Here is a 19943-nt window from a genome sequence, read left to right as displayed (position 1 = left end):
TCTCTCTCTCTCTCTCTCTCTCTCTCTCTCTCTCTCTCTCTCTCTCTCTCTCTCTCTCTCTCTCTCTCTCTCTGTCTCACTGTCTGTCTGTCTCTCTCTCTCTCTCTCTCTGTCTCTCTGTCTGTCTCTCTCTCTGTCTCTGTCTCTCTCTCTCTCTCTCTCTCTCTCTCTCTCTCTCTCTCTCTCTCTCTCTCTCTCTCTGTCTGTCTGTCTGTCTCTCTCTCTCTCTCTCTCTCTCTCTCTCTCTCTCTCTCTCTCTCTCTCTCTCTCTCTCTATCTCTGTCTCTCTCTCTCTCTCTCTCTCTCTCTCTCTCTCTCTCTCTCTCTCTCTCTCTCTCTGACATGTCTCTCTCTCTCTGTATTTCTCTGTATCAATCTCTCTCTTTTTCTCTCATACTCTCTCTCCATCTCTCTCTTTGAATTGCTCTCACTCCCAATCTCTCTCTCTGTATCGCTCTCTTCATGCTTGTCCCTTTCTGCCTCTCTCTATACTTGTCCCTTTCTGCCGCTCTCATACTTGTCCCTTTCTGTCTCTCTCCATGCTTGTCCCTTTCTGTCTCTCTCCATGCTTGTCCCTTTCTGTCTCTCTCCATGCTTGTCCCTTTCTGTCTCTCTCTATGCTTGTCCCTTTCTGTCTCTCTCTATGCTTGTCCCTTTCTGTCTCTCTTCATGCTTGTCCCTTTCTGTCTCTCTCCATGCTTGTCCCTTTCTGTCTCTCTCCATGCTTGTCCCTTTCTATCTCTCTCTATGCTTGTCCCTTTCTGTCTCTCTCCATGCTTGTCCCTTTCTGTCTCTCTCCATGCTTGTCCCTTTCTGTCTCTCTCTATGCTTGTCCCTTTCTGTCTCTCTCCATGCTTGTCCCTTTCTGTCTCTCTTCATGCTTGTCCCTTTCTGTCTCTCTCCATGCTTGTCCCTTTCTGTCTCTCTCTATGCTTGTCCCTTTCTGTCTCTCTTCATGCTTGTCCCTTTCTGTCTCTCTCTATGCTTGTCCCTTTCTGTCTCTCTCCATGCTTGTCCCTTTCTGTCTCTCTCCATGCTTGTCCCTTTCTGTCTCTCTCCATGCTTGTCCCTTTCTGTCTCTCTCTATGCTTGTCCCTTTCTGTCTCTCTCTATGCTTGTCCCTTTCTGTCTCTCTCCATGCTTGTCCCTTTCTGTCTCTCTCCATGCTTGTCCCTTTCTGTCTCTCTCTATGCTTGTCCCTTTCTGTCTCTCTCTATGCTTGTCCCTTTCTGTCTCTCTCTATGCTTGTCCCTTTCTGTCTCTCTCTATGCTTGTCCCTTTCTGTCTCTCTCTATGCTTGTCCCTTTCTGTCTCTCTCCATGCTTGTCCCTTTCTGTCTCTCTCCATGCTTGTCCCTTTCTGTCTCTCTCTATGCTTGTCCCGTTCTGTCTCTCTCCATGCTTGTCCCTTTCTGTCTCTCTCTATGCTTGTCCCTTTCTGTCTCTCTCTATGCTTGTCCCTTTCTGTCTCTCTCCATGCTTGTCCCTTTCTGTCTCTCTCCATGCTTGTCCCTTTCTGTCTCTCTCTATGCTTGTCCCTTTCTGTCTCTCTCCATGCTTGTCCCTTTCTGTCTCTCTCCATGCTTGTCCCTTTCTGTCTCTCTCCATGCTTGTCCCTTTCTGTCTCTCTCCATGCTTGTCCCTTTCTGTCTCTCTCTATGCTTGTCCCTTTCTGTCTCTCTCCATGCTTGTCCCTTTCTGTCTCTCTCCATGCTTGTCCCTTTCTGTCTCTCTCCATGCTTGTCCCTTTCTGTCTCTCTCCATGCTTGTCCCTTTCTGTCTCTCTCCTATGCTTGTCCCTTTCTGTCTCTCTCCATGCTTGTCCCTTTCTGTCTCTCTCCATGCTTGTCCCTTTCTGTCTCTCTCCATGCTTGTCCCTTTCTGTCTCTCTCCATGCTTGTCCCTTTCTGTCTCTCTCCATGCTTGTCCCTTTCTGTCTCTCTCCATGCTTGTCCCTTTCTGTCTCTCTCCATGCTTGTCCCTTTCTGTCTCTCTCCATGCTTGTCCCTTTCTGTCTCTCTCCATGCTTGTCCCTTTCTGTCTCTCTCCATGCTTGTCCCTTTCTGTCTCTCTCCATGCTTGTCCCTTTCTGTCTCTCTCCATGCTTGTCCCTTTCTGTCTCTCTCCATGCTTGTCCCTTTCTGTCTCTCTCCATGCTTGTCCCTTTCTGTCTCTCTCCATGCTTGTCCCTTTCTGTCTCTCTCCATGCTTGTCCCTTTCTGTCTCTCTCCATGCTTGTCCCTTTCTGTCTCTCTCCATGCTTGTCCCTTTCTGTCTCTCTCCATGCTTGTCCCTTTCTGTCTCTCTCCATGCTTGTCCCTTTCTGTCTCTCTCCATGCTTGTCCCTTTCTGTCTCTCTCCATGCTTGTCCCTTTCTGTCTCTCTCCATGCTTGTCCCTTTCTGTCTCTCTCCATGCTTGTCCCTTTCTGTCTCTCTCCATGCTTGTCCCTTTCTGTCTCTCTCCATGCTTGTCCCTTTCTGTCTCTCTCCATGCTTGTCCCTTTCTGTCTCTCTCCATGCTTGTCCCTTTCTGTCTCTCTCCATGCTTGTCCCTTTCTGTCTCTCTCCATGCTTGTCCCTTTCTGTCTCTCTCCATGCTTGTCCCTTTCTGTCTCTCTCCATGCTTGTCCCTTTCTGTCTCTCTCCATGCTTGTCCCTTTCTGTCTCTCTCCATGCTTGTCCCTTTCTGTCTCTCTCCATGCTTGTCCCTTTCTGTCTCTCTCCATGCTTGTCCCTTTCTGTCTCTCTCCATGCTTGTCCCTTTCTGTCTCTCTCCATGCTTGTCCCTTTCTGTCTCTCTCCATGCTTGTCCCTTTCTGTCTCTCTTCATGCTTGTCCCTTTCTGTCTCTCTCCATGCTTGTCCCTTTCTGTCTCTCTCCATGCTTGTCCCTTTCTGTCTCTCTCTATGCTTGTCCCTTTCTGTCTCTCTCCATGCTTGTCCCTTTCTGTCTCTCTCCATGCTTGTCCCTTTCTGTCTCTCTCCATGCTTGTCCCTTTCTGTCTCTCTCCATGCTTGCCGACAGACATCTTGTGTCCCCTGAGGACTTCACTAATTCTCTCTAAGATGGTTTTATCCATGGTTTTTCAAAGTAAACCATTCTGTTACCTAAACTGTTTGGACCTATCAAAACATTCGACGCTCTGACTTAAATATGCAGTTATCTCATCCTGCTGACACAGTGTCTGCTGTGTGCCTTAGCCTTCTGTCTCTATCTCTCTCTGTGCTTTCCCATACACAACCAGTGTTGGGCTTTTGGGAGTCAGGCGCCGGACCGTTGGGACGACTTAGTCTCCATGCTCATTTTCCCCCACAATTCAATGTGGTCTCATCCAGAGGCTCGATTGTTCCCCTCGGCCGTAGCTCCAGGTACAGAGCTGCTTTTGTTCCAGGCCTCATAGAGCTGAATACAGTCAGGCAGCCAGACAGGCCGGAGGGGTATTCTATCAGTGCCCTTTGTCCTGCCTCTTAGTCTCCCCGTTAAAGTCCCCTTACACTGGAGAATAGTCTCCATCACAGTCCCCTTTAGACAGGAGAATAGTCCCCATCGCAGTCCCCTTAGACAGGAGAATAGTCCCCATCAAAGTCCCCTCAGACAGGAGAATAGTCCCCATCGCAGTCCCCTTAGACAAGATAATAGTCCCCATCAAAGTCCCCTCAGACAGGAGAATAGTCCCCATCGCAGTCCTCTTTACACAGGAGAATAGTCCTCATCACAGTCTCCTTAGACAGGAGAAAAGTCGCCTCACAGTCTCCTTTACACCGACGAATAGTCCCCATCAGTCCCCTTTTCACAGGAGAATAGTCCCCATCACAGTCCCCTTTACAAAGGAGAATAGTCCCCAGCACAGTCCCCTTAGACAGGATAATAGCCCCCATCTCAGTCCCGTTAGACAGGAGAATAGTCCCCATCCCAGTCCCCTTTAGACAGGATAATAGTCCCCATCAGTCCCCTTTTCACAGGATAATAGTTGCTGATATGAGAGATGCTGATCACCCAGGGCTGTGCATGAAATGGCACCCTATTCCCTATATAGAGCGTTACTTTTGACCAGAGTCCTATGGCACCCTATTCCCTAATAGTGCACTACTTTTGACCGGAGTCCTATGGCACCCTATTCCCTATATGGTGCACTACTTTTGACCGGAGTCCTATGGCACCCTATTCCCTATATGGTGCACTACTTTTGACCGGAGCCCTATGGGTCCTGGTGAAAGATATATCATGGCTCTGACCGGGGTCTTTTCCCCCAACTGAATGTGTGATTGATGAGCCAGTTATTGTGGGTATTGTGGGTATTGTGGGTAATGTGAATATTGTGGGTATTGTGGGTAATGTGAATATTGGGGGTATTGTGGGAATTGTGGGTATTGGGGGTATTGGGGTATTGTGGGAATTGTGGGTATTGGGGGCATTGGGGTATTGGGGGTATTGGGGTATTGGGGGTATTGGGGGTATTGGGGTATTGTGGGTATTGGGGTATTGGGGTATTGTGGTAATTGGGGATATTGGGGTATTGGGGGTATTGGGGTATTGGGGGTATTGGGGGTATTGGGGGTATTGGGGTATTGTGGGAATTGTGGGAATTGTGGGTATTGGGGGTATTGGGGGTATTGGGGGTATTGGGGTATTGGGGGTATTGGGGTATTGTGGGTATTGGGGGTGTTGGGGGTATTGGGGTATTGGGGGTATTGGGGGTATTGGGGTATTGTGGGAATTGTGGGTATTGTGGGTATTGTGGGTATTGGGGATATTGGGGGTATTGGGGGTATTGGGGGTATTGGGGTATTGTGGGAATTGTGGGTATTGGGGGTATTGGGGTATTGGGGGTATTGGGGTATTGGGGGTATTGGGGGTATTGGGGTATTGTGGGAATTGTGGGTATTGTGGGTATTGGGGGTATTGGGGTATTGTGGGAATTGTGGGTATTAGGGGGTATTGGGGTATTGGGGGTATTGGGGGTATTGTGGTATTGGGGGTATTGGGGGTATTGGGGGTATTGGGGTATTGTGGGAATTGGGGGTATTGGGGGTATTGGGGTATTGTGGGTATTGGGGGTATTGGGGTATTGTGGGTATTGGGGATATTGGGGGTGTTGTTGGTATTGTGAAACCAATGAGCCGTGATTCCAGATGACTGACCTCACTGTCAGAGCTGTAACTGATGGTAAGGTGACTCATCAAATAATGTCTCGCCCAACAAAATGGTTCCCTTTCAATACAAGTATTCATACTCTTACTGAATGTCATTGTAATTATTGATCATTGAATGCATCTGTGAGGAATCATGAATTATCATGAGTCATGAATCATTTAATCAATGAATATTGTGAATATTGTATTTCATAAACTTCTCCCTCAAAAAAGATATAGAGCAAGTGAAATGTATACCGTTCTGTATATATATATATATAAACATTTACATGGTAATTTCATCCACAGTAAAGTTTGATAAAGTATGATTTTAAGAGAGGCAATCCCGGGAATGGACGAACAAAGAATAGAAGATGAAAGCTCAGGCCTACTGTAACTGTCTCTCCAGAACCGGAGACCAGAGCGTGGGGTTCTTCAACTGGCGCACTAGGGAAAACATGGTAAGAAGAGACAAAAACACTACCATTCATTCTCTGTCTCTTATGTTAATAATACTACCCCATAGATACACTACACGGCGCTAAGGCAACCTCACCGCCACGGGAACGCCATAATGTGTGGCTTTCCAGGTTTATCCCGTTGAGGCATTGTCGCTAAAAGCAAACAAGTGTCCTTGTAAGCCATCACCAGGTCTTAGGCTAACCATCTGACTTGCTGCAGAGTAAATTAAAAGCTTTAAAAGCACAAGTAGCACCAAACGCAGTCGAAGTACTTCATATCTACTGTGGTACCTAACTGGTGCAATTTAAGTGAAGCATCTGGCTGAAGTAGTGGTGTGTGGGGGGGGGGGGGTCCCCTCTGTATTCTGCCTACCTGGCAAGCCAATGTCATGTCTGATTCAATAACAGCTTGGAGTGTGATTTGTCATGGAACTCAGACTAGGCCTGAAGCCTGAGAGACTACTCTGTATGTTGAGTAATCTCTCCCTCTGAGAATGTAACTACACATAATGTATTTCCAGGTCTGTTCTAAACGTATTATTTGAATGTCTCTAACCAGTATAGAAAGGTAGCGAGACAGTTACACAGCAAAGTGTGAGCAGTTCCATTTCACTTTTACACAGATTGATTAGAATGTTACTGACGAGGTCATTTAGATTAGAATGTTACTGATGAGGTCATTTAGATTAGAATGTTACTGACGAGGTCATTTAGATTAGAATGTTACTGACGAGGTCATTTAGATTAGAATGTTACTGACGGCGTCATTTAGATTAGAATGTTACTGACGAGGTCATTTAGATTAGAATGTTACTGACGAGGTCATTTAGATTAGAATGTTACTGACGAGGTCATTTAGATTAGAATGTTACTGACGAGGTCATTTAGATTAGAATGTTACTGACGAGGTCATTTAGATTAGAATGTTACTGATGAGGTCATTTAGATTAGAATGTTACTGACGGGGTCATTTAGATTAGAATGTTACTGACGAGGTCATTTAGATTAGAATGTTACTGACGAGGTCATTTAGATTAGAATGTTACTGACGGGGTCATTTAGATTAGAATGTTACTGACGAGGTCATTTAGATTAGAATGTTACTGACGAGGTCATTTAGATTAGAATGTTACTGACGGGGTCATTTAGATTAGAATGTTACTGACGAGGTCATTTAGATTAGAATGTTACTGACGAGGTCATTTAGATTAGAATGTTACTGACAAGGTCATTTAGATTAGAATGTTACTGACGAGGTCATTTAGATTAGAATGTTACTGACGGGGTCATTTAGATTAGAATGTTACTGACGAGGTCATTTAGATTAGAATGTTACTGACGGGGTCATTTAGATTAGAATGTTACTGACGGGGTCATTTAGATTAGAATGTTACTGACGAGGTCATTTAGATTAGAATGTTACTGACGGGGTCATTTAGATTAGAATGTTACTGACGAGGTCATTTAGATTAGAATGTTACTGACGGGGTCATTTAGATTAGAATGTTACTGACAATGTCATTTAGATTTGAATATTTCCTTACGAGTCACCCGTGTAACATAATAAAGAAATCCCAATCATAATCGGTCAATTTAAACTAGAGGCTGGATCTCAATTCACCAAATCCAGCCTTCCGCATGTGCGGGGGAAGGTTGCCAAGCTACAGCAGTGTTTGTCAGACCAGGAGACATCCCATCTGCGGTGAAAGGTGGCCTAACTACAGTGATGGTAACCCATACAAATGAATGGACGTATGGAGGTAGTTTTGTGCCAACAAAAATAAGGGGTTAAATATGTGTCCAAAAAAACGTAACTATTTCCTGAGCTTTTTGATATCTTCTAGATATAGGACAGACATTTCAACACCTTACTCCATTCTATGGGCTATAGTAGTAAAGCCTTAGACTTTTAGAGGATAATCAATACAGGTGTGGGTTTGCATCATAATCCAAAGACTATGTCCAAGAGAGAAACAGCCTGGAGTGTGTCAGTGTCTCCAAAACACATCCAAATCAGCAAACTTTCGGAGTGAACCTGCAGTGCGAATGAATTTGAATCTTGGTACCTCAAAACAATGACACACTACAGACAGAAACAAGCCATTATAATAACGTATAAAAACAGCTGTATCCTAGTTTATTGTGCCATCTGTTGTCCTTCCTGTATTTCCCCTTATTCACCGTGTCTCTAAGTGAGGGTGCATCTGAAATAGCTCCCTATTCACTATGTAGTTCACTACTTTTGACCAGCGCTCTGGTTGTGCACTGCCTAGGGAACAGATTTTCATTGAAGACATAGCCTTCAGTCTAGGCTTCTAGTTCTAGGGCAGGGGATGCTGGGTCAGGATCAGGGAGAATTAGCCAGGAGGCCTTTGAGGGTTTGTGGCAGGCCGGCAGGGAGACAAGGAGGGAGGAAAGTAGGCAGGCAGGCAGTCAGGTAGGCAGGAAGACCAGGAGGGAGGCAGGGAGACAAGGAGGGAGGAAAGTAGGCAGGCAGGCAGTCAGGTAGGCAGGAAGACCAGGAGGGAGGCAGGGAGACAAGGAGGGAGGAAAGTAGGCAGGCAGGCAGTCAGGTAGGCAGGAAGACCAGGAGGGAGGCAGGGAGACAAGGAGGGAGGAAAGTAGGCAGGCAGGCAGTCAGGTAGGCAGGAAGACCAGGAGGGAGGCAGGGAGACAAGGAGGGAGGAAAGTAGGCAGGCAGGCAGTCAGGAAGACCAGGAGGGAGGCAGGGAGACAAGGAGGGAGGCAGGAAGACCAGGAGGGAGGCAGGCAGGGAGGCAGAGAGACATGGAGGGAGGCAGGGAGGCAGGCAGGCAGGCAGGCAGGCAGGCAGGCAGGCAGGGAGGGAGGGAGGCAGACACACTTAAAGTGTCTTGAGTGCCCTTTATGATGATGGCACTTCTCTTCTTCCCTCTATATCTTGTTTTTTGTTTCCCTGCTCCCAAGGGCATTGTGCTTCAGTAGCTTATCATAGGGCTAGCTGGATATAAAGCTTTGTACCCATACACACATACACACACACACACACACACACACACACACACACACACACACACACACACACACACACACACACACACACACACACACACATACACGCACACACACACACACACTGACAGAGTTGTACACATATACCGGACATCTCTGGGTTAGACTTCAGGCTTTGTTGGGCCTAATGTGATTCTTCCTAGTCGTCTACTCCTGGATGGGTCAGGGGTCCTTTGCTACTCACTGATCTGTTGTTCCATGTTCCAATAAAATTACCTTTAGAGGTGAAGTTGAATTGGTGTTGGACGTTTTTGAGTGATACACATTGTAATGAGTATTACTCAAAACCAGTCCACCCTTCAATCGTATTTAATCTGCTGTTAAATGTATACTCGGCTCAAAAAGGTGATTGCAAATATGAAACGCTAACTACAGTCACCGGAGGAGAAAGAGGCGCGCTCATCTCTCCTCCGTCAGCCTTACAAAACCCTTTATACCTACAGAGTAGCCCAGGCCTGCTAACAACCAGAGCCTATTGTCAGAATTATATCCATGAAAGGCCTTCATTATAGCTTTAAAATGCATATGGCGTCCGTCATTGTACAGTCACTTGTTCATAATCAGTCTTCTAAAACACCGACATGGATGAATGAATGTATTAGGTTATGGAGCGGGTAGGATGCCGTTATGCGTAATGCTGCATGGCATATCGAGAGCTTGGAACTATAAAGTTCTATCTATATTTTTGTGTCCAAATGGTAGTTGTTGACATAGCCTTGTTTCTGTTCAAATGTTCTCTACATAAATAGTACTCTAAATACCCACAATTCATGTTCTTAAGAATACAAAAATAAACATTGATGACACCATTCAAACCATTGAGGATTCGGGGGAACTTTTAAAGCCAAATGTCTCAGAATCATCTATTTGCAGATAGGACCAAGCTCTCGGGAATGTCAGGTCAGAGCTAGCCTACACAGACCTACAGAATAATACATCCAACACTTCTTCTCTATAGTGATTATGATTGCCTATAGCTTGCATCTCGTCTTCTCTATAATGCAATTTAGCCTACATCGTCCAAGCAAAGCGCCATATCTTATATATGGGACGTTGTTACTAATACCAGAACATGTCCGTATTATAGCCATATACCTTTTTGTTAATGCAATTCAAACATTCCATCTAAACCGAGTCTTCTTTTAATCACAGTGATAGATACGTGCAATTTCAATTTTAATCGAGTTCCATATGAAATCACTAGTCTTAAAGGCGGTGTAAAATAACGGAATGAATGCGGGGGGGGGGGGGGGGGGGGGACCAAAAGAGGCGTAGACTATATCTGACGTCGTAGGGTTTACATTAAAGTCCATGTTTATTAGTGAAATAATCCTGGAGATATATTTCTACACGTGATGTTGATTTTACATAATAATATTTAAGAAAGGGACAGGACACATACAATTTGGATAGATAATTCAGAAAACACGGTACAATCTCTTTTTCTTTTCTGTTTTTTACTTCAGTATAGAAGGTTACACAAAACAAAGTGGCAAGTCTTTCGACGATAAATAAAACATAATTTTGTTGTACAGGAATTAACGAAAAAAAAAAAACTTTTTTTTTTCTCCAGAGTTAACGGTCGTTATAACTTAATACTATACACATCTTTGGGAAAGAAAACAATATTATTGGACGGACACAAACTCACACACAATAGTCCCACGAAGCCTGTGGCATAGTAGAGGTATACCTTGTTGCAATGCTTTAGTAGGCCTACTCGGGCTTTATCAAGGAGATAATAGCAAAACTATGGAAACGCATTATTTGCAATCCCCTCCAAACGTCGTCATATCAGCGGGCGAATCTCAAGTCAAGCTATTTTATAGAAACCGAAATGGCAGACAGTCATTTGTTTGTATATTCAAACATCACGCACAACAATGCGCAAATGTAGCCTAGATTTCAGATTTAATCTTCAATAATAAAGTTTGTATTGTTCCCTAGAGGTCCATGGGTCCAGGTTTTTTTTTGTTGAAGTGTACGTATGGTGTTTTCTGTATTCTTTTTTTGGCAAAACTGTAAACAGGCAGTTCCAACGGGCAGCACCAGTCATGGATGATGTAGTGAAATCTATACATCTCGTTACGCATGAGTCGCATACACGTTATGATGCAGGCAGATGCGCTCTCCACCGCTCCTTGTAACACGCTTCTTCTTCTCGTCTACACCATGGTCCTCTCTCTCCTCCTCTTCTTCTTCGGGGTTGTTTTGCGGCGAGTGGACAGACGGACGTAATGACGGACGCTTGGACAGATCTAGCTCGGGTAATAATCCCATGATTGTCTTCACAGTGTAAAACTACAACCAGTAGTTGTTGTTAAAGAGGCTTCGTGCAGTAGGAGGAGGGGAGGGGGGTCTCTTTTTATCTCTCAGTTCGAATGAAATCAACAATTTTTGTTTCTTTCCACCCCCGAGTCAAGTTTTTTTTCGTTTTTTTTTTCAGTCAGTCCGGCACTTTGTCCAACTAACATCAACTCGTCATCAGTCAGAAATATGACAATAGTCTGACGTAGTCTACACTCGGTCCGCGAGGCCCTACGCCTCTATAGGGCTCGAGACCATGCTGTTGGGTGTGTCTGGAAGTTGGGATGACATCGAGGCGACTTCGCTTCCTGTCGAGTTGGAACCAGGGCCTCCCTCCGAGAAATTGACCTGAACAAAGAAACAACACAACGTCAGGCTGACTGTCATTATTCACATGTCAAGACATTAGGTCAATATATATAGTATGTCAATAATATATTTTAGACATTAAAATTCAAATGTAAAATAACATGTAACGTGTCTGTCCTGGATATGACAGTGACAAGTCAACCAATACATCACATTATTGACACACGTCAAGATATTAGCTCCAAAAAATTATTTCAATAATATACTTTAGACAATGCAATAAAATGTCATGTAAAATGTAAACCCTTGATATGACAGTTGCATTTCTACCCCATACGTCACTTATAAATAACCTAATTATATCAGATAATAACAAACATAACATGAAAAACATAACATGACAACCTAACCGTTACCTGTGATTTCGTTTACACTGTCTCCTAGACAGACGGTTTAGTGTTATAGTACAGACTACCTTCTCCCCAGTCTGAACTCACCAATTGTGTTATAGTACAGACTATCTTCTCTCCTATGAACTCACCAGTTGTGTTATAGTACAGACTACCTTCTCTCCTATATGAACTCACCAGTTGTGTTATAGTACAGACTACCTTCTCTCCTATATGAACTCACCAGTTGTGTTATAGTACAGACTACCTTCTCTCCTATGAACTCACCAGTTGTGTTATAGTACAGACTACCTTCTCTCCTATGAACTCACCAGTTGTGTTATAGTACAGACTAACTTCTCTCCTATGAACTCACCAGTTGTGTTATAGTACAGACTACCTTCTCTCCTATGAACTCACCAGATGTTGAAACGCGGGCTGGTCGATCTCACTCTGTAGCGCAAAGTCACTGAGGACCTTCCAAGGAGGCTGGTAACTCTGCACCTCCACTGGGTTAGCCTGTAAACCACCGTCGTGTCTCTCCGGGCTGGCCGCTACCATCGGAGTGCCCGTCATTCCCTGGATATTCTGCAGATAGTCCCAGAGAAACTGATCGTCATATAAAGTTTAAATTAGCACGTCAACATTGACCCAACAACAACAACAACAAAAAACATTAGGTAGTTAGAATATGATAAAGATGTGAGAACGGGCATGCTGGATATTTGTGGTGTGTGTGTGTGTGCGTGCGTGGGCGTGCGCGTGCGTGCGCGCGTGTGCGTGTGCGTGTGTGTGTGTGTGTGTGTGTGTGTGTGTGTGTGTGTGTGTGTGTGTGTGTGTGTGTGTGTGTGTGTGTGTGTGTGTGTGTGTGTGCTTGTGTGTGGGACGTATGAACGTATACGCCTGTATCTGGATATATTTCACGCATCCACAGACAGACGTATAGGACCATGTCCCAGTTTCTATTTCACCCCAGTTCTTTCATAACATCTAACGACCAGACAAGAACAGGAAGTATTCTAATGAAACAGTTACAACAGCTACCAGCATTTGGACCGATAAGAACACCACTGTTTTGAATCCTTTATTGAATCAAGATCAGACAGGGTCCTCACCGTTTTGTCGTTGGGCTGCTGCTGCTGTAACTGTTTCATCAGAATACTCCTCTTCTTGTCCTTGCAACGCTTGTTTTGGAACCAGACCCGGATGACTCGGGGACTGAGACCGGTCATCTCGACTAGCTGCTCTTTCATCAGAGCGTCGGGCCGGGGATTGGCGTTGTAGCAGGTCCGCAACGTGTGGAGCTGTTTTTCGTTAAGAACCGTCCGGACGCGAGTTGTCTTCTCCGGTTGTTTGTGAACGTGCGGTCGGAGCGCGGGCTGTCTGGCTGATGTTGGGTCTGCTGTTGAGAAAGAGTGCAGACAAAGAAAAACATTATCTATCGGCACTCAAACACCAAGGCTATATAAAGACATTGTGTTGGATGCCAAAGTTGCGAATACAAAAATATACACTTTGAAAACTACACTGGCACAAAAAAACACGGTAGCCTATAGGCCTTTCCCAAAACGAATCAGTAGTAGAGTTTAGTATGGAGAATCCATTAATCTTATTGTTATGCGGGCCGTATGGCAATATTTTATTACTATCAATTATCAACCAATCCCATTCTTAACTAATCAATATTCACTTCTGTTTCAATTTCAGATTGTTCAAACTTGTATTAGACCTACATTTTTTAACTGAAGCCATTGAGAATTTAATAATGTCTAAAATAAAAAATCAACAACAAAGAAAGAGTAATGACCCTTGTTTTATACCAGCTATAGGCCTAGTTAACAAGAGAGTCCACTGGACGTCATAACGAACGTCCAACATCATCACCTTCTTATGGGCAATATGTGATATGGGCTATATGTGATATGGGCTATATGTTGAGATACTTTGATGTTAGCTTGTGTATGGTTATAATTTATAAAACGGTATAACTTTTAAAGTAAACTGGTTATAACTTTCAGTGAAGGAGCATTCATGTCTGTTTTAACATATCGTTTAAATGAGTTGTATTGGGTGAACATTTGCGGTCTTAAAACTTGGACCAGGGTGCAGGCCACGAGCGGGAATGGACTGTCAAATAGTCTAGTTTCTTATTATATTGGTGCACACTTTATGATTGGATGATTCATTATGAAGGAAGCATTGCTGTGGCTATCTGCCGAGCTTGGGTTATGTAGTCTGTTTTAACATCAGCACTAAGTGCGAGTTCGTTTACACATAGGTCTATAGGTATTTAGCCGGAGGAAATAGCATATTCGACCATTCTGAATGCGAACTGGCTTGCAAAACTCCCCCAGAAGCAACATAATATAATGATATCCGTATTGTGGCACGTACACACATGTAGTTTACATGTATCCAGTCTATAGGCCCCTCAAAACTTCAGTACAAACAATTACGTATGAAACCGGCACCCCAAATGTAGACTGCGGATTGTTCTTTTATGGCGATGCTTCAAAACATCTAACTAGCTCAAACATTGGATTTAAATTCATAGTTCCTCCATTCAGCCATGAACATACTTTGCCCATGTATCCTTCCTTGCGGAGGGACATTGACAAAAAGCGCATTTATACAAATTATTTAATCACTGCACTGTATGATCAAACCGATAATGATGTTCGCATAAACGACTAGTATCCCAATTAGATTAAATAATAGGCTACATTATCTGTTTATAATTATGACGTGTAAACAAATATATCACCCAATATATCTAAATGTCATATTATATTGACTCAACGATGCCTGTAAGTGTTAGAAATATATATTGAAACTTAAACCTTAAATTAAAAAAAAATAAAACAACTTAGGCCTATACTGTAGAGATGTAGGATACACGGCAAACTGCACATCATGACAACGTTATCCAATAAAATACGTTTTTGCGGTTATGTGTTTATATTTGTTCGTATGCAGGTAGCCTGTTGTATTAAATGACTTAAATGTAAATGTAAATGTATTAGGGGACATGACAAAGCTTAGCCTAGGCCTATCGATATATTTGAGTCCTATGACGCTATACATTCTTCGTTGTCCTAATGTGTTCAATATTAATAACCTTTCACAACGATTCCAAGCATTGCCCCAACCATGAATGAACAGAAAATAAACGTTTCCAACGACTACAACATCAAGCGAATGGCCAACAACTACACCGGCTAAACAAGCCCCACAAAAAGAAACAAAGAAACAGCCTGCCATTGATATAAAGTGTTAACCTACCTGCCATTTGTAAAGGTCGGGCCGGGTGGAGGGGGCTGAGGGGGTCACCGGCGCCCATTGTGGCCCGCTCCACGACATCATGGTCGGCCCGGCAGAACAAGCCGTCCTCCCTCAGAGCGAACTCGTCCCCCGGGATGAGCTGTCGGCTGCAGGCCACACACCGAAAACACTCGATGTGGTACACCTTGGAGCGCGCTCTCATCACGAAGTCATTCTTGCTGAAACCGATGTTGCATTTAGCGCACTTTATTCCGTATAACCTGGAGGGTAAAGAGGGATTGGGTGACCGGTCAGAGTCAGCTAACCGCGTCGCTAACGGCCCACCGTTAGGCTGTTTACTGTGGCTGGGCAGCACACATAACAGGACAAGCACAGGGGCATTCTTTTTGTTTTAAAGCAGGATTGTTAGGCCTTAATATTGAGTTGTGTTTACATCACATGAGATTACTTGAAACCTGTATAACATATTACATTCATAAAGACAAAGCACAGACCTGTTCTGTGCTATCAGAGAAGAATGGAACACATATTTATCATTAAATAGTGCAATTATATCTGGAAATATTCTTAGAAGACTTATAGTAACATTCTTATTATTATAATTATAATAATTATTATTATTATTACTACTACTACAGGCGATAACATTACAAATTGTCGAATGTATTAATTCAATTGTAGTCTATATGTAGGCCTAATATATTTGGCCAATTTGAGGGATAACAAAATATTTCAATTATAGGCCTATGTAAATAATATCCAGCTGGACTTCACTAAAAGGCCATCAATACAGTGAAATATCGCAGTACATTAAATCATTTGTTTCTATAAAATAGTTTGTACTGAATATGTAAACGTGTTGTAAATGACAGTACAAATCACCTTAACTGTGTGAGTTCTGATGTGGGTTTCGACAATATTATTACTAGCCTGATATTATACTGACAAGATAATAACGACTTAATTGCAATTATGCTGATTTTGGTGGTGATAAAAAAGAGAATACATATTAACACTGTGTGTGGTCTGAAAATACAATTTAAAACTGTATTTTTGATAGAATATCTCAATATTACTTTTAAATAGAATTGTCCAGAACATCAGATATGATAGTCACGCCAAAATAAATATTTGATGTCCGCTGTTTAATCATGTTAATTATATGATAACAATTAATACGTGAATGTGTCAACCAATCAATCAATAAGAAACAATGGTTATCAACACTATTACATTTCATAACAAACAGCTCTTACCTAACATAGTCCCGTTTACAGTAGGTTTTCCCGTCTCGGACAAAGCAGGTACAAGACTCGTCCAGATACTGATTACACTCTGCACACTTCAAACAGGCAGCGTGCCACTCGAGGTCTGGAGAGACCCGCAGAATATACTGGTCGTGGATCTGGTTTCCACAGCCGACACACAGCGAGATCAGCCGCTTTTCTGGAGAACAAAGTCAAAAAAAATAAGGAAAAAAAATATCACTATATATATTAGGACAATTATAAAGATTCGATTGAGTATAAAGAATGTCTCATAATGATAATCATACTTTAGTTCATGTTATAATTTATTATAAAATAATATACATTCGTTAGTAACACTAATAACGTTATTTATGAATGTGCTATAGTTTAATGTGCACTGCTATTCAACGATCCAGAGTAACTTTACTGACATTGAACGACTGCATCCTCTGGACAGGTATTGTAAAGAATATTCCGTAAGAAAACGTGTCATTGAATGGGACCTGCTACTACAATAAACGTTGCACAAACAGTTGGCAAACGTCAAAAAAACAAACACAAATTGACCTACAAAATGAGTCTAATGTCGCCGAAGTTTTGCATCACTCCAAATAGAATAGAATAGACACTCGAACCAGCGTCACTTACTTTTCTGCGGATCCCCCATATCGCCCATGTCCAAGAAGTAAGGAGGTGTTAGGTCCACTTTTAAAACGTGGTGCAACAGTTTTGAAGCTGGGGTTTTTTCCTTTTCCTCCGGACGGCGGTATAGAGTAGTAGCCTGTGTGCTGGCCGGTGCTGTCTGAGGGGTAGCCGGGTGTTGCAGGACTTGTTTGGCCGCGGAGGAGCTGTTTTAGTCGGGGGGGAGGGTGGGGGATATGAGTGTCTGCGCTCCCGTCCCTGGTCCCTGTGCTGTGATGGGGCACGCTAGTCCCTATCTCCCACTCAAACTCCTTTGCACCAACTCTACTCTATCGCCATTGGGCTGACGTAAGACACTTTAACGTCATCTTTATGGGATGCTGATTGGTTATGAAGCCAGAAGCAGCTGTTAATGTTAGCCCCAGTCTAAGTACCCGCCCACCCGACTCATGTTATGGACCACTCTATACTCCACTGAAGCAAGGCTTTTCCCCCCCAACTTTGTCATTGATATTATGAAATCATTAATGTGTTTACTCATTAAATTATGAATTTGCATATTGGTGTCAACAAACCCAGTTCAACGCAGCCATAGGCTACGACTCTCGCTTCTTTTTCTATGGCGTGATATACATGCAACGTCTTGAGTATATATATATATATATATATAAATATATATATATATATATATTTATTTATATATATATATATATATATAAATATATATATATATATATATTTATTTATATAGGCCTGTAAGGATTTACATTATTTCTCTTGGAGAGGTAAAATTAGTTAAAATGCAAAGAAAAATATTAGTTATCTTGTTAACCATAATGTAAAATAAAATGTTGAACAGAATAGAACAGACGGGAATAGATTATAACAGAATATAACGGAATAGAATAGAATAGACCAGAATGCCTTGTATTTTGTGGTAATCTACTGTATGCCTAAAAGGCTGCATCTTTAATCGTAATTTTAGTTTGTTAAAAAGGAACCGAATTACTCACATTATGAACCAAAAATTGAAATGATTTTACCCCAAACAGCCCCTCGAATGGTTTGATAAGTTTGTCCTGGGTAATATATAGCTGCCCTTGCTTTCTTTTCATTTTTACAGACATGGTCACAATGTTAGAGTGTGTCATCAGTCTGCAGGGTTGTCAACCCAACCGGCATTACCATGTGTAATTACACATAATGACACCCCTAAACGCGCCGAGACACGGGCTGGAATACAAAACTCACATTGTGGGGCATCAGATAATAACCTGGTAGAAAAAGAGACAACACGAGTGGGCATTTTTAAGAGGATGTTTTTATTTAATTTTGACTAATGTGTTGACCAATCTATGTTGTTATTATAACCGATGTACAATACATAGTTGAAATAAGTCTATTAAACATTCCTCGAAAATGACTCTACTACAAATCGGGAGGACGTGGTGTATTTCTGTACATGGATTAGACTACACGTCTCTGACCCAACAACCTTTGGTCGATGTTTGAAAAGCTCACCAGGCCAGCAGCAGAAAAGGTTTGGGAACCAACGGGGCATATTAGACCAAAACACGCCCTCTTGTGTTAGCAGGCTGGCCCTATTCAGCAACCCTTTAACTCCACACACACAGACATAGAGACTACCCTTTAACCCCCACACAGAGAGACATAGAGACCACCCTTTAACCCCCACACACAGAGACATAGAGACCACCCTTTAACCCCCACACAGAGACATAGAGACCACCCTTTAACCTCCACACAGAGAGACATAGAGACCACCCTTTAACCCCCACACACAGAGACATAGAGACCACCCTTTAACCCCCACATACAGAGGCATAGAGACCACCCTTTAACCCCCACACAGATACAGAGACCAGCCTTTAACCCCCACACACAGAGACATAGAGACAACCCTTTAACCCCCTTTCACAGAGACATAGAGACTACCCTTTAACCCCCACACAGAGACATAGAGACCACCCTTTAACCCCCACACACAGAGCCATTGAGACCACCCTTTAACCCCCACACACAGAGACATAGAGACCACCCTTTAACCCCCCCCCCCCCACACAGAGACATAGAGACCACCCTTTAACCCCCACACACAGAGACAAAGAGACCACCCTTTAACCCCCCCCCCACACAGAGACATAGAGACCACCCTTTAACCCCCACACACAGAGACATAGAGACCACCCTTTAACTCCACACACACAGACATTGAGACCACCCTTTAACCCCAACACACAGAGACAAAGAGACCACCCTTTAACCCCCCCCCACACACAGAGACATAGAGACCACCCTTTAACCCCCACACAGAGAGACATAGAGACCACCCTTTAACCCCCACACACAGAGACATAGAGACCACCCTTTAACCCCCACACACAGAGACATAGAGACCACCCTTTAACCCCCACACACAGAGACATAGAGACCACCCTTTAACCCCCACACAGAGACATAGAGACCACCCTTTAACCCCCACACACAGAGACATAGAGACCACCCTTTAACCCCCACACACAGAGACATAGAGACCACCCTTTAACCCCCCCCCACACAGAGACATAGAGACCACCCTTTAACCCCCACACAGAGAGACATAGAGACCACCCTTTAACCCCCACACACAGAGACATAGAGACTACCCTTTAACCCCCACACACAGAGACATAGAGACCACCCTTTAACCCCCACACACAGAGACATAGAGACCACCCTTTAACCCCCTTTCACAGAGACATAGAGACAACCCTTTAACCCCCTTTCACAGAGACATAGAGACTACCCTTTAACCCCCACACAGAGAGACATAGAGACCACCCTTTAACCCCCACACACAGAGACATAGAGACCACCCTTTAACCCCCACACACAGAGACATAGAGACCACCCTTTAACCCCCACACACAGAGACATAGAGACCACCCTTTAACCCCCACACACAGAGACATAGAGACCACCCTTTAACCCCCACACACAGAGACATAGAGACCACCCTTTAACCCCCACACACAGAGACATAGAGACCACCCTTTAACCCCCACACACAGAGACATAGAGACCACCCTTTAACCCCCACACACAGATACATAGAGACCA

At 43.5% G+C, this 19943-nt stretch overlaps 1 protein-coding gene across 4 annotated transcripts; it reads right to left on the bottom strand.

Moving 5' to 3' along the window:
* Positions 1–9935: 9935 nt before the first annotated feature.
* LOC139544893 (insulin gene enhancer protein isl-1-like) lies at positions 9936–17113 on the bottom strand. 4 transcript variants are annotated; one of them, XM_071352067.1, is made up of 6 exons: positions 16830–17113; positions 16188–16377; positions 14932–15191; positions 12765–13048; positions 12070–12258; positions 9936–11299 (listed from the first exon to the last, which is right to left on the bottom strand). In XM_071352067.1, the coding sequence occupies exons 1-6, from the start codon at positions 16855–16857 to the stop codon at positions 11183–11185; spliced, it is 1068 nt and encodes a 355-aa protein (XP_071208168.1). In that variant the 5' UTR covers positions 16858–17113; the 3' UTR covers positions 9936–11182. The 4 variants fall into 4 exon arrangements, with proteins under 4 accessions (XP_071208168.1, XP_071208167.1, XP_071208170.1 ...); XM_071352066.1 differs by having other exon boundaries at positions 12765–13051; positions 16830–17111; XM_071352069.1 differs by having other exon boundaries at positions 12070–12237; positions 16830–17107.
* Between the last annotated feature and the right edge of the window lie 2830 nt (positions 17114–19943).

This window comes from Salvelinus alpinus, chromosome 19, assembly GCF_045679555.1.
Source record: "Salvelinus alpinus chromosome 19, SLU_Salpinus.1, whole genome shotgun sequence".
NCBI lineage: Eukaryota > Metazoa > Chordata > Actinopteri > Salmoniformes > Salmonidae > Salvelinus > Salvelinus alpinus.
This window is presented reverse-complemented; position numbering and strand designations above follow the sequence as displayed.